This window comes from Mchenga conophoros, linkage group LG6 (assembly GCF_057382185.1).
Source record: "Mchenga conophoros isolate Kocher_MC1m ecotype Shallow Benthic linkage group LG6, M_conophoros_male_GT1.1, whole genome shotgun sequence".
Classification (NCBI taxonomy): domain Eukaryota; kingdom Metazoa; phylum Chordata; class Actinopteri; order Cichliformes; family Cichlidae; genus Mchenga; species Mchenga conophoros.
In genome coordinates, this window is record NC_140531.1 from 19,672,182 (window position 1) to 19,686,453 (window position 14,272).

The 14,272-nt window shown below is 42.3% G+C and overlaps 1 protein-coding gene across 2 annotated transcripts; it reads right to left on the reverse strand.

Moving 5' to 3' along the window:
• Position 1: 1 nt before the first annotated feature.
• LOC146572470 (calcium uniporter protein, mitochondrial-like) lies at positions 2–13,616 on the reverse strand. 2 transcript variants are annotated; one of them, XM_085276672.1, is made up of 8 exons: positions 13,290–13,616; positions 3,307–3,376; positions 2,955–3,122; positions 1,892–1,996; positions 1,581–1,741; positions 1,230–1,433; positions 521–637; positions 2–292 (listed from the first exon to the last, which is right to left on the reverse strand). In XM_085276672.1, the coding sequence occupies exons 1-8, from the start codon at positions 13,395–13,397 to the stop codon at positions 215–217; spliced, it is 1,011 nt and encodes a 336-aa protein (XP_085132798.1). In that variant the 5' UTR covers positions 13,398–13,616; the 3' UTR covers positions 2–214. The 2 variants fall into 2 exon arrangements, with proteins under 2 accessions (XP_085132798.1, XP_085132797.1); XM_085276671.1 differs by having other exon boundaries at positions 2,955–3,125; positions 13,290–13,615.
• Between the last annotated feature and the right edge of the window lie 656 nt (positions 13,617–14,272).

Sequence of the window (14,272 nt, forward strand, 5' to 3'; positions counted from 1 at the left end):
ATGAGGTTTGGGAAACATTTCATTTCATTAGCAGTCAATTTTTGTTCTATTTTTTTTTCTTTTGATATATAATTGGCATCATTATTAATACTTAAAGAAAACAATTTCATGGATTTGAGATAAAAAGATGCTATTATCAAAATAAAGCAGGAAAATTAGTTTTGTTTTTCCTGTGTTAAAGTTTGAGGGACCATCATTCATGGCTTGGCTTCATTTATGGCTTTGGCTGGATTTGTTCAATTGGTAGCTGGAGTTGGGTTGGATATCTCAGACGCCTCAGGTCTTCCTCCACCTGAAACGCAGAAAACAGAAAATCAAAGACTGTAAAAGCAGTTGTTCATACCTTTTACAGGTTTCTGAAAACAATTTATCAGAGCTTTTATTTTTGGCTGATATTTCCTTTAATAATAAAAAAACCAAAACCGTTCCTTGTAGATTTGTTTAAGAAAAAAAAAACACATTCAGTAACAAAGATTCTGACTATTTAGTCATTTATTGTAAAACAAAACAGTCAGCCAACCTGGGCCAGCTTGTCTTTGAGTTCATTGTATTTTTCCACGTTGAATCTCTTTTTCCTGGCCCCCTTATAAAAATAACGCAGGAACTGCCTGTCCTGGGCGTCTGGGTATACATAATCCTGTAGGAGAGAACAAAGTAGGTTAATTATTTAAAAATATATCTGCACACATGACAATTTTACACAAATGAGCATTAGGTGTAACTAAAATTTGTTTTGTTGTAACACTTTAGATTTTTTTTTAACATCTAAAGTGTAAGATCAGCCTTCTAAAGGAGGTTATTATCATTTCTTGGGTCTAGAGAGTTAGGCTAGATTTTATGGTTTTTTCCAGACTATTAACTGGGCAGAGAAAATTGATGTATTTCCCAAAATGTGATCTTGAAATGATCAGAATATTTAAAAGGAAAAGCATTTTGAAAGTCAGTGAAAGTTCTGGTACGTGACTTGCTGAGTAATAGGTTCTAACTGCTAGTTGTCAGTTACCCTGATAAGAAGTCAAGTTGAGCCATATTTATTTACACTACAAACAGCCTTCACCCCTTCAGAGCAATACAGGACATCTTTATTGTAGCTTCCATGTTGTTTTCACAGTCCACAATAAATCGCACGCCCAAGTCTGAAGGAACAACTTGTGAAATGGCCTGAGGAGCACCTGTCATCTACACCTAGAGGAAAACGGTGAAGTCAGTCAGGTGTCTCTGAGTCTTACCTGTTTGGTGAGGATATAGTAGGCGAAAGCTGCCATGCTGGTCGAGTAGGTGATGAAATACGTGACGGGCTCCATGACGTCCCACGAATAGACCCACCAGGTGAGCCAGGCCAGGGCGCCGCCCTGCACGGACAGCAGCGCCAGGCCAACATACAGAGCCCTGGATGTCTGGAAGTCTGCTTTACCGGACAGGTCTGCCTTCATCTTTCACCAATAAAATGCAGAGAAAAATGGGTTACCAAGTCTTTAAGGCTGACATGTCATCATTACCTTTAAATGAAGCTTTCAAGCAAGTATAACAAGGTATAAAGTAATTTCATGGGTGAGTGGTTGTTGCAACACATCGAGTACCTTCTCCAGAGGAGAAAGCTCCTGTTTGAGGTTGTCCAGTTTCTCCAGGAGCTCCCTCTCCTTCAGCAGCTGGTGTTCGGGCTGGTGGAGCGCCGTGTGCAGCAGGTGCACGACATGTTTCATGTCCTCCAGCTCCATAGCGTGCTCAGCAGATGCACACACTGCAACGGAGGCGCAACAGGGCAGACAACGAGGAGAAAGTAAAAGTGAAATATGAGAAGAATGGAAGATAATAACCACATTTTATCACCAGGATCAAGTGTAATTGGAAAACTGCCAAATGGAGAATTTATGAATGGAGATAAATGTACCCCTTTCAGGAGCGCAGATATTATAAACTGCATTGTTGATGACAAGCTGAAAGTCCTTGTCCAGCAGGGCATCGATCAGCGTGCCGTTGGCAATGCGCTCCCCATCTGTCAAAGCAAGCGCTGAACTGAATTAACTTTATCTTTTATACCGTGAAAAAAAAGGTTTGCTGGCAGAGGGACCAAACAAATTCAATAGAACATGAAAGAAACAAAAAGTTTATCAAATAAACCCCACGGTAATGGACAAAGTCAGTAATTTACACCTTAAAGAATGTAGTTCAGCACTGCATAACTACAGGTCATGTATGGGAACGAGAGCTGTGTGGAAAAAAGGTCATCTGCTAATCTCTGCTGCTCTGGTCTAACATGTCCCGTCTTCTAAAGTGATAAAAATCTTTGCCACAACCTGCCTCACCTGTCTCCTTCATGGAAAAATACACTTTTCACAAGTTACCCTTAAGGTAACTTAAGGAGGACTGCATCAGATACCCGTCCTAACCGCTCTGGTTCCCATACCAACTCAGATGTGAGTGGCTACAAAATGATTAGAAGTTTGAAAAGGAAGCGTGGAGTACTGTTACAGAAAATTGCCCTATTTTTCTCCACTGTGTCAAAACATGGCACGCTCAAGGCAACACATAACTTTGGTGAGAGACACAGGTGTGTGAAGATCGTGTAGACCAGTGTAACCTTGTGCCACTCCCTCCTGCTCACTGAGGAGCCACAGAGGTTTGCAAGACTATCTGCATGTAAAATACACTGCAGTATTCCCCAAAATCGCATGGTTTATGAATTTCTTTTAAAAGCAATGATCTGTGCTACAAGATCATAAAACAGACACCGCCCTGTTTTAAAGGGCAGGGAACCGTGACCTATTGTACTACAAACAGCCACAGTTACTCGCAGTGGAAGGTGATTAACTGATAACTGCTCAGTGTAAATGTGAAAATGAGTAAATGATTATTGTGGAGGCATCTTGCTTGACTGGCTATTGTTCATCCTTTTTGTGCGCAACCCGGCGAACCAGACCGACTGCACCTGTTGCATACTGAGCATGTCTTACCTTTAGAGAGAACTGAGGCGGTAGCTCCTGGGTCCTCTTTCTGCAGATCGCCGATCAAGTCGCCCACGCTCATCAACATGGGCCTTAAAAAAAACAGACACTTCTCATTCCTGGATGGCAAGGGGACTTCCAGAACCAAACGCCCATGTTTGTACTTCAAAGATGCAGCTGCTGCACAGTGAAGGGGGTGGGGGTGGGGTATGGACAGTTTAAGTGTTAAGCTTTGCATTTATTATTCCAATTATGTGCACAGATAAGGCCAGTCTAACCACCCACAAGTAAAGTCACAAACCAGGTGCACACGTGTGACATAAAAGTTCAATATTGTGTGGATGTAATAACATCATATTACCACTAGAGGGAGCATTTGTAGCGTAGAAAAGAGCTGGATAACTTCCAAGTGGAGGCCTTCTGTGCTGAACCTGCAAAGAAGGATATGAAGGGAGAATGAATGAAAGGAAAGAAATGACTCAGTTTTTTTCTTTGTGTTCTCACTTACACACAGACACACACACAGACACACAAACCCCGCCCTTGGCAAACTGTCATGTCAGCAGATGTTGGAGAGTAAACAGATCCACGGAATACTAAAAGGAAGCATCCAAACAACCAAAAAGAAGCACTTGGAAACCTTCTGCCACAAGCCAGTTCACAGTGGTGCTTAATTACACCGTGGCTTCCTAATATGCTTTTATGTCACAAGGAACAAACTGATGCATGACTTTAATTCTTTTTGTGACAATGGTATTAAATGCTTAAATGAAAAACAAGTGCATTTGTAAATATGAGACGTACTGTCACACAGTGAGACCTCAGGTTTCTCCCAGACTCCTGAGTATGGAGAACACATCCACTGAGAAGTTCATTATTCTAATCAGCAGGAGTACTTCTTTGTCCTACGCTTGGCATTCACTGGGCGTAGTCCTTCTGCCGTCTTTTTAATGCATGCTTGTATGCCTACACAGTGCAGGTATTTAAGTTGCAAGCATAATTTAACACACTAAATACTAAAGCGCACTAAATCTGACCACAATCTGCACACTCAGAAAGTCAGAAGGGTTCCCGCTTGGATACATCTTCATCCCACTAATGCCCAGTGATGCTGCAGACACTCTCCCATCCCTTGGCCTTCAAGCTGGGAGTTTGGTCAATCAATATTACATTAAAGAAGAACAAGGGAGCTGTCCGTTTTCATGAGAGGAAGGGGGCAGGCAAGTCTCCTATCACAGGAACATAGACACGAAGAGACCAGATGTGCCGTTTCTCACGCAGCTTTGGAGTGAGCGCTTTAAGAGGGAAAACGTTTTAAACGAGCAATAAGTAACACGCACTTTAAGCTGAAGCTTAGCCTAAAACTTTTAGTACCGCAGTGGTTCAAGCAAACTGTGAAAGTGCTTTAAAAAGTTACTGACAATTACCTAAAACCTCAGGATACAAGGGCTTGTGTATCGGTTATGTATCACACAATGAAGAAAAATGTGGACAGCAAGAGTGAAGCAAATTGGTCCCATGAGTCAAATTCGAGTTGCTCCAGATAGAGATAGAGAGCAATTAAGGGCTGCCCACACTTGCGGTGAAACCAATATGAAGGTGCCTTCTGTCTGATAGCACACACTGAAAAATGTCTAAAAGCTGCAGTGCACTGGGTAAGGCAACCTGAATAAGCTGTAGTGTCAAAGTCTCAGCTTTCTTATCAGGACTGTAAAAGACGTCGAATTAGTAGAATGAACAGGAACATCGTGAGATCCTGACACTCCCTCACTATAATTTGCCCGTAACAAGTTAAATATCCATTTACAGCGCGCCTCCCCTCCATCCCTTATAGAGACCATCTACAACATATCCACTACCCCTCCTCTGCACACGTCCGAACCACCTCATCCTTGCCTCTCTTACTGTGTCTCCACCCTGCACAACCTGACTTTCATTCCTCCTCTCTCCATCGTATACTTGCTCCCTACTCTCACTACAGATCATAATGTTGGCTGTGAAAATCATAGTCCACAGAGACTCCTGTCTGACCTTACCTGTAAACCTGTCCTTCACCAATGCAGACAAGGAGTCCCACCCCTGCTGCACACCTCAGCACTGTCTCACTGTCCTCATAAATGTCACGCACGACCCTTTCTGCCACTCTTGACTTTCCTCAGACAATACCACACTTATTTAGCCTTTAAATGTTCAAATATACAACATTTGAGAGGCTAAAAACATACTTTTGCTTCCCTGCTAACAACTCGCCCAGAAAACACTGCGGGTAGACCCACACAGCATGCTGTAGGGCAGTCCACATTAAACCACAGGTAACCATTTGGGCCTGTATGGGTATGTCCACATTAAGGCCATAACCTACAGTGAGGGACAGAGCTTTGTTTTAAGGGCTCACAAGCGAAAATAGATCGACAACAAGTGGCCCAACACACCCAGAGAGATTTAATATTGATAAGTGCTTTGTGTGCTGTTTTCAGGCGCTGCCAAATTTGACTTTTCTCCCAGTCACATTAATCCCAGAAAACATAACCACGTTATCCAAAGTGGCCAGAAATAATCTAGTTATTCTGTCACTACAGAGTTAACCTCTGACACCAAACACCTTCCCAGCATATTTAACAACAGACTAGGAAAACCTTTTACTTGCCACCTCTGCTCCAACAGTCATTGTGCTTCATTAAACTGAGAGTTGCAGGCATTCACTGCCAACACACACGATAGGTGCTTGAAATAAAATGCATTCAACACTAGACTCGCATTAGCAAACAGTTCAGGCCAGAAGCGGTTTAACGGCCGGTGTGAGCGCAGCGAAGGTTTTTGCACTCTTTGCGCATCGGTGATCTGCTAATGTGAAAACAGCAGAGCTGAAGTTAAGCATTAAGGACGAGGACAGACTGTTTGCTGAATGGGTGTGTGTGTGTGTGTGTGTGTGTGTGAGAGAGAGATCACTGACCGGAGACAATTCAACAGCTGAGTGCCTACAGGCATTTTATATTCTGTGTACACACGTTACCAATCCCATTTTTAAATCAACACAATGTGGCTACCATGGCAGATAATACAGCTTCAGGGCTGTGTAATGAATAATAGTCCACTTCCAAAGCCATGCTCTCAGCCCTCTGTTATTATAGGCTCTAACACACTGCATGATAAATACTGACCTTCGTTTGTCTCTTACCTTCCTGTGGCAGCTACAAAGAAAAAAAACCATTAAAGAACAATTTGGGAATGCTAGCAAACCGATCAACATTTACAGGGTGACAGATGACCTCCAAAGTAGATTGTAGGGTTTGAAACTGAAAACTGAGGCCCAAATCAAATGTTTTTATTTGCATTTTCAATTTTCACCTTGAAATAGGCAGTGTTTGAACATGAATATCTCAAAAACTATTACAACCAAAAGCCTGAAATAACACATGGCCTTTCTTACCATAAAGAAAATGGATCAGAGCTGTAACTGGGACAGAGTGCCTGTTAGTGTCATTCTAATTTAACCTGAGTTTTCCAGCTCTTCCAGGACATTGTGCATGCCTACAAAGATTGTCTGGGAAATGAAAAACATGCACTTATGTAATACAATTACTTCTTAATTATAATTACAGTTCTATCTGGAAACTTTTTTATTTGGGTTAGACTATCTACTGATATTCTGTTTCTGTGGAACAACTTGACATATTTGCTCAATCCAGCATGAAAGCTGAATGAAGATTTTCTTTATTTTTGTATATAAAATTTAATTTAAAAAAATATCATTTTGCATTAGTGTTCAGTTGCAGGTCCTGGTTCATGTTTATGCTATCTTTAACAGTTTTTGAGACATTTATGTTCAAACATATTATTATTATTATATATATCCAAATATCTCTGGACCGTAAAGTTGTTAAGTAAATTGTAAGCGGCTGAGCAGAAGGTCCCATGATGATTTGTAGCTGTCACGGGATCAGTGACTGGTCTCTATGGCTGTGTGACTGAGGCTTTAGCGATCAATTTCACAGTGGCTGCTCACAAATTCCGGCAAACACTCGCCAACCAATCAACAAATACACATTTCTCAGTTCCACTGACCCAAATTAATGGAGTTTAAAATTGGCAAACAGTTATCAGCTACAGCTGCCTGTGCTGGCATCCACCTCCCAATCAGCATGCTTATTTCTCCTGCACAGTTTGACATGTTAACATGGTGGCATATGAGGATTGAAACTTCCACTTTGGCTTCATTTTCACTGAGCTCAAGTTTTACTTGAGCTACTCTAGTGCAAACAGCCGGGCCCGCCCATAGCTTATGCAGCACACATACATGACTGGTTATCCCATCCTGCAAGTTGAAGACTGTAGTGCCTGAACAAGCCCACACATGACAAACACATGAGTAACAGCTAACCGAATGCCTCTCATGGCACAAAACACGCCTGACTCGGAGAAACGATTGGGCTCTCTGCTTTGGCAGAAATTGCCATTGCCTAAATTTGTCTTCTTATCAAAACAAAACACACTTCCCTGATACGCAGCGCATCAATATTCAGAGCGCAGAGTGGTCGTTGTCTATCTATTGTCCTTCACACATTCCTGGAGCTGCAGGGAACATCACTGCACATCTGCCCCTCATCACCGAATCGTTTCATCCAACTGTTCTTTCACAGAACAATCAGCTGAAGGTGTATTTACGCCGTGAGCTAAGCATTTTTTATTTATGTCATGCAAACAGGGAAGGAGGAGAGAGAAGCCGGGCGGTGAAAACTTGGGAATATGGTGACAATCTGCCAGCCTCTCTCCTTCCTCACGCAGAGGCTGTGGCTTGCTGCTCCAATAATGATCGGCGTCTATCGCCAGCCTCATTTTCCCTGCAGTCTTCCATCAGTTCCCTCCATTATCAATCCTGTCACAACTGAGCTATGGCCTCCTAAAGGAATCGGCTCCCACTCTGGCCACAGATTTGATATTGCCAAGCAAAGGGGAAAGAGATTTTTGCCGTCGCATAAGGAATCATAAGAGAATAACTTACAGTGTCTACCCAGCATGACCCGAGGCATAAAGAAAAATGTGCAAGCGTGATAAACTACGGCTGCCAGGAGGAGAAATTGAATTACTCTGTGTTGCCATTATGATTGAGAACAGCCAGCACTCTGGCATGAAAATGATTTGCATTGAACCATTTATCTTCTCCTACTCAGTTAATGATCCGGATCGCTTAAGAGAACAAAGAGAAGGTGGGAAGCGGGAAGAAGATGACTGCGGGGTTGGTGTGCTGTACGAACACGAGGCTGAGGTTGTGTTTCATGCAAATACAATGAATAAAACGTTTTGTAACACTATTAGACAAATAGCAGCACACACACAAAACCAATTTCTCCAAATCAAAAATGGCTTCTGGAAATACAAAGTGAGCTTTAAAAGGAAGGCGCAACAAGCAGAGGGTTCCCATCTGCGACCACTGTACAACTGCACTAAAAAGGGCGGAGCACGTACTCACATTTAGCCCATTTAATCTTACAGTTAGTCATCTCTCAGTCCAAACGTCCACATTTATAAGCAACTCATCATTCCCCAAGCTTATCTCAGCAAAGAGTGGTACAACTTTCAACCCTGAATGCCACAGAGAAGGAGCTGAATACTGAAAAACATGGAGGAGGAGGAAAAAAACAGGAGGGCAGAAATTAAGGAATTCATGTGGTGTTCGCAAAGGTCCAGAACAGACGGATCTAAAAAAGTTGATTAAAAAGGAGCAGAAAAACAAACGCAAAGCCGATACAAAAAAACCCTCTGAGTGATTCACATTAACACTTTAGTGACACATGGCTTAGCAATGCTTCATCACAAGGTCGCAACAGGACAAGAACAGCCCATATAGATGAGTATCAGCTATAATGAGTTTACTTATTAAACCCTCAGTGAGAAAAATGCCCTCATTTACACGAGGATTGAAGAGGAGTTTACTTGTGACTATAAACACCAGAGCAACTTTCACTACTTATCACACACAGTGCAGTGCTCTGATGGGCTGTTATCACAAGACCATAACAATGCAGGGTCAACACCGTCACACCCACTGTGCACATGCTTCTGTAAAGACAGCGGCACCATTACCATGGTATTAAGCGAGCTACTGGAATGTTCCTTTGACTGGATGTGCTTTAAATCTGTTCTAAGTTTATCAGCGACTGTTGTGGCACAGATTAGGAATAATATGTTTTTTTAGCTTTATGTGTATTAATGCTATTGTAAAAATATCGATTGAACTGAGAACTATTATTATCTAATTTTAGATACGCCTGTAGATGTGGTCAAGCTGAGCTGCTGAAGTTCAAACCCAGAATCAGAACAGAGAAGAAAGGTGGTTTAAGTGACTTTGAACGTGGCATTGTTGTTGGTGCCAGATGGGCTGGTCTGAGTAGTTCTGAAAATGCTGATGAGCCATCTCTAATGTTTACAGAGAATGGTCTGAAAGAGTAAATATACAGTGAGCTGCAGTTCTCTGAGAGAAAAAGCCCTGCTGATGGCCAGAGTGCCGATTGCTGACAGGAAGGCAACAGTAACTCAAATAACCCCTCGTTACAACAATGGTAAGCAGAAGAGCATCTCTGAATTAATACAACGTGGAACCTTGAAGCAGATGAGCTGCTGCAGCAGAAGACCATGCCGAGTGCAACTCATGCCAGCTAAGAACAGGAAACTGGCTGCAGATTGGAATAACGTTGCCTGCTGCAGCATTTGGATGGTAGGGTCAGAATATGGCATAAAGATGATAAAAGCATGGATCCATCCTGCCCTCTTTCAATGGTTCAGGATGATGGAGGTGGTGGTGTTATGGTGTGGTGATATTTTCTTTACGCACTTTGAGGCTACGGCCTTCCTGCGTATTGTTGCTGACCATATGCACACCTTTATGACTGCAGTCAATTTGATTTATTTAAAACATTTGATTATATGTAAAGTCAATGTGTTTACTGTGTTTACTATATAAACATAAAAAACTATGTAGGTCTACAGGCAACAAAAAGTACAATATGTTACAAAGAATTCCCCCAACCATAAAACTAGAGCCTGCATCGATGCCAGTGGCCCATCTACTTAATAAATTCTATGTTGTTCTATGTGCAATCCACCAGTTGCTGATGGGCGAGCCAACATAACACAGAGGAAGGGCATTAGTGTAATGGCAAATGTGTTATTTTTGTACATTTGTGATAGTTTTTTTTACTTAACAGAAAAGTTTCAAAGTGACACTGACAACGACTCTCTCTTTTCATGTTTGACGTAACACAGTTTAGGAAGCTTTTATGGTAACAACATGTTTACTGTTTCACTCCACACACGAATTACGCAAAGAGAGGCATGTCCGTAAAGACAAATTACATGAAAATTACACGTTTTTTTTTTTTGTTGCTTCATTTATCTAGGGCCTGTTGTCATTCATTATCTGATCATTTTCCAATTCAAACTTTTCTATTAGCTCAACTTCTTTACTCCTCTCAGGTCACCCTGCCCCACCTTTTCAAGCTGAAGAAGTGCTGTTGCATAACCTCTGATGACACCTTGCATAAACATGTAATTTTCCCCCTCTTAAGAAGTAAACTTAGGAAACTTGCTGTCTGACATCACATCATGAAAACGAGTTCTAAAGCTCGCTGCACTCTCACCAAACCACAGTACTGTTCTTTCTACACATTATTGTATTGAGCAACGGCTTCCTCTTTAAGCAACGCTGGACCACAGATGACGAGATCAGTTCTTGATATCTGCTGAGCCTTCTTACAATTAACAGTCACTTTATTTGTTGCCCTAATGAATACAAGTATCTGCACCTGGCATGGCCACACTTGGTTGTCAGGCTTCTTCAAATTAGATTTTACAGTGTTTGCCTGCCCAGTGCCAAGACAATAAAAAAATGAGCAAATAGTTATGCCTAATTTATCCTACCCCGGTTGTGTCCTTTACTAAATTCCCAACTGCATGATGCTCAGCGTGGATGACACTGTGCATCCGCCAAATGCTGATTGTTCAACTAGTCGGCCAGAGCAGCGGCGGATTTCACCGGGAACGGGAGAACATTTTTTAGAAGTAGGCTGCAAACAAACTCACTTGCAGATGACTTTATCATGTGTCCTGCCATTGCGCCTCAAGGGCTGTTCAAACAGACCCGTATTATAAATGCTCCCAAAAGCCTGACGTCTCATTTTAGCATTCAACACATATTCAATACACTAAACTAATGCTTTTGCGTTTTTTCATCCTGCTTAGCCCCATTGATTCAGCACTTTTGTGGATGCACAGAAACAACGCTAATATATCGATTCTCTCATCTGAATGTGTGAAACTGCAAACAACTAACAGCGAGCAGCACTTGAGTTTCCTGCAGGCCAGTCGGGTTTCTCTCAGCCTCCTGAGAATTAAAACATCCTTGTGTTATATGTTTACCTGTATAGCATTACAGCAGTGACGGAGAAGCCCTAACTCCCTGTCACGTCTTTGGTGAAACTTTTGCAAAAAGGTGATATTGAATGTTTTGTCTCTAGTGGAATCTCAACAGGGAAAGGCTTGTGTTACAAATTCATAAAAGACGTGGCTTGAATATGAATATCGCCCTATAGACACCCAAAAGAGATCATATCTGAATTCTGAGCAACTTAGGCCACAGGCTGCTCACAGTGCTTAGTAGCTGTACGTACTCTTACACGGTGGTTTTGAACTGAGGATTTATGTGAACCTAGCTTTCTGCTGTCTCATGTACAATCTTCAGAGTGACCTCTGCCTCCTGCAATGCAGTGTATCAAGTCCTCTGATACACTGCATTGGAAGGAATCTGATTAAAAATTGGCAACTCGCTGTGTGGATTCTAAAAGCCAGATCTGTACATTTGCATGCAGCCATGCTCTCTGCTTTTCTAAGTGCATTACATTCCTATTAAAAACATTCTGTGGCCCAGCTGCTCCTTTACAAAAGACACTTTCACTCTGAATGGCCCGTTTTTGGGAGGTAATGTAATTTAGATTCTCCTCTGAGGTTGATACGTTTCTGGCTGGGGAAAGAAAATTACAAAAAGCAGAGAAACGGAACATTTTATAGTCTAACTGAAATCTATCTATCGCTCAATATAGGCCGGTCTACAGAATGAGGAGGTTAAAGACCACAAAACCTTTGTGGCAGAGCATTCCCAGTCTTTATTGTTTCACTTCCTGTCTTCTAAACTGCCAAATAAAGTGGAAAGAAATTCTGAAAACGACTTTATAAAACACACTAACTCTGTTCTTTTTGCAGCCGATATGAATTGTATTCTTTTTGCTGAAACATGGGTTGCTGTAAGGATTTCGCTTACTGAAGCTCCACTTTTATATACAGTCCAGTCTAAAAATAAAACTCATCTTAGTCATTCTGGCTTGTAGGAGTGAGTCACTGCATCCTGCCCCTCTGACAGCTTCCTTTTTCTTCCAATCCAACAAACTCTATCTCAGCATCCATCTATGGAGGCTCTGATTGCACCGAGCAAAACAGAAAAAAACAAAACAGTGTGCACTGTTCTCCCTGCACACTCACAGATTTGAGGCACCCTAATTGAGATCTGCCTGCCTGCAGCTGAGCTGACCAAAGCAATTTCATGCAGCGAGCGATAAAAGATGTGGGCTGAACTGGTGCCTTAATAAAACTGTGAGTAAAAGCTTCACTACAAAAAATAAATAAATAAATAAAATCTCAAGATGATGCTGTGATGGAGCGTGGGTTTTCACTTTCTGCAGCATTTCCCTGCTGCACTATTTCCTGACTGTGGGCTGGACACGTTTGTTGATGGGTGACTGCATGCAGCTATACGTCCAATACCAAGTAAATACAGGGCCAGTATTGCCAATACCGATACCAATACTTTTACTCTATCATGGCAGGTTTTGTATGGGTGAGCAGTGTCTCGTGACTTATGGGACGAATCATTGTCCATTTGCAAATTATGAACACATTTTAATGATCACTAAATCAATGTGATTTTTACTTTCCACAATAAATACCAAAACAGCTTTTCATATATTTTGAAACAGTTTTTAATAGCCTGAAATTTTAATCTACCTCTCCTTAAAGCACTTAATAAATCAATAAATCTGAAGCTAGTAGTACAGTATAGATCCTATCACTAGTATCGATCAGACACTTTTGTATCGATAGCCTCGATATTTGGATCGATCCTCCCAGATCTTCTGTACAGGCTCCGCAGGCATAGAGACGACAGGAAAACGAAAAAAAGTTTTTGAGAAGCGCTCAAAATAGAGACAAAAACAGCGTCTTGTGCTTCAACAGGAAGCCACGGCACACTTTACACTGTGACGCCCACGAGGGACTCAGAGTACAGCGTTTATTTACCTGGTGTAGAAATGTAACCGGGCGAGCGGGTCTGAGACCGCAGCGTAGGGTCTGAACACTTCCCACGAGTCCCGTCGCAACTTTGCACACCGCCCGCACCGAAGCCATCGTCAGCCGGTAACCGTTTTTAGCCGCCTCGCTGGGGCATGCCGGGAGGAGAGAGGTCCAGGACGAGTACCTCAGAGCTCCGTGTTTCACTTTAAAACGGGCTGCTGTCTGTGCGTATAGCAACAGACAGGAGGATCGCTACGGGACCCGGAGGAGGAGGAAGAGAGCAGGCTTATGGCTGAGCTGCATACCATTTCCTCCTGACTACACCCGCGCGCTCTCTGCCAGACTCCGCTTCCTTTGTCCCCCACCCCTCCTCTTTCTTTCTGTTGGGTCTGTTTTGCGTGAAACAGCAAGTGGGAAGCATATGCGCCTGCCAGGCTCACGGGACTGTAAGCCGACATCCCAAACATCACCCCCTCTCCTCTCACGAATCATCACGAGTTGGTCTGATCGCTAAAATAACAAATTTATATGAGGCTTATTAGGGCTGGAGCCGTTGTAACGTTACACTTTGAAGTCTTCATAACTTCAAAGGGTGAACTAGGCCAAGAGCTCCACTTTAAGCATTCCACCCACAAATCGATTTCCTCTGATCCCACATTAAAATAGGCCCTTAGAGATAAAGCGAACTTTCTAATCACGGTGTTACGTATGAGCAAGGACTGCATTTCAGCTGTCAGCCAACAGGGGGAGCACTTACAAATATGTGTCACTGACATAAAGGTCAATGATGCGCAATTCTTTGTTCTTTCAAATACAAAGATGGATAATGTCAGAAGTTTCAATCTATGAGGTCAGCATTTGTGTGCAAAATCCATGTAAGCCAAAGATTCAGGCCTCAGTCTGCTGAAGCATTTAAAGACAGCTCTTTAAATGTTTGGCTCTGTATGCGAGCTTCTTTCTGCCACTGTGGGGGGAAAAGCTATCTGTAA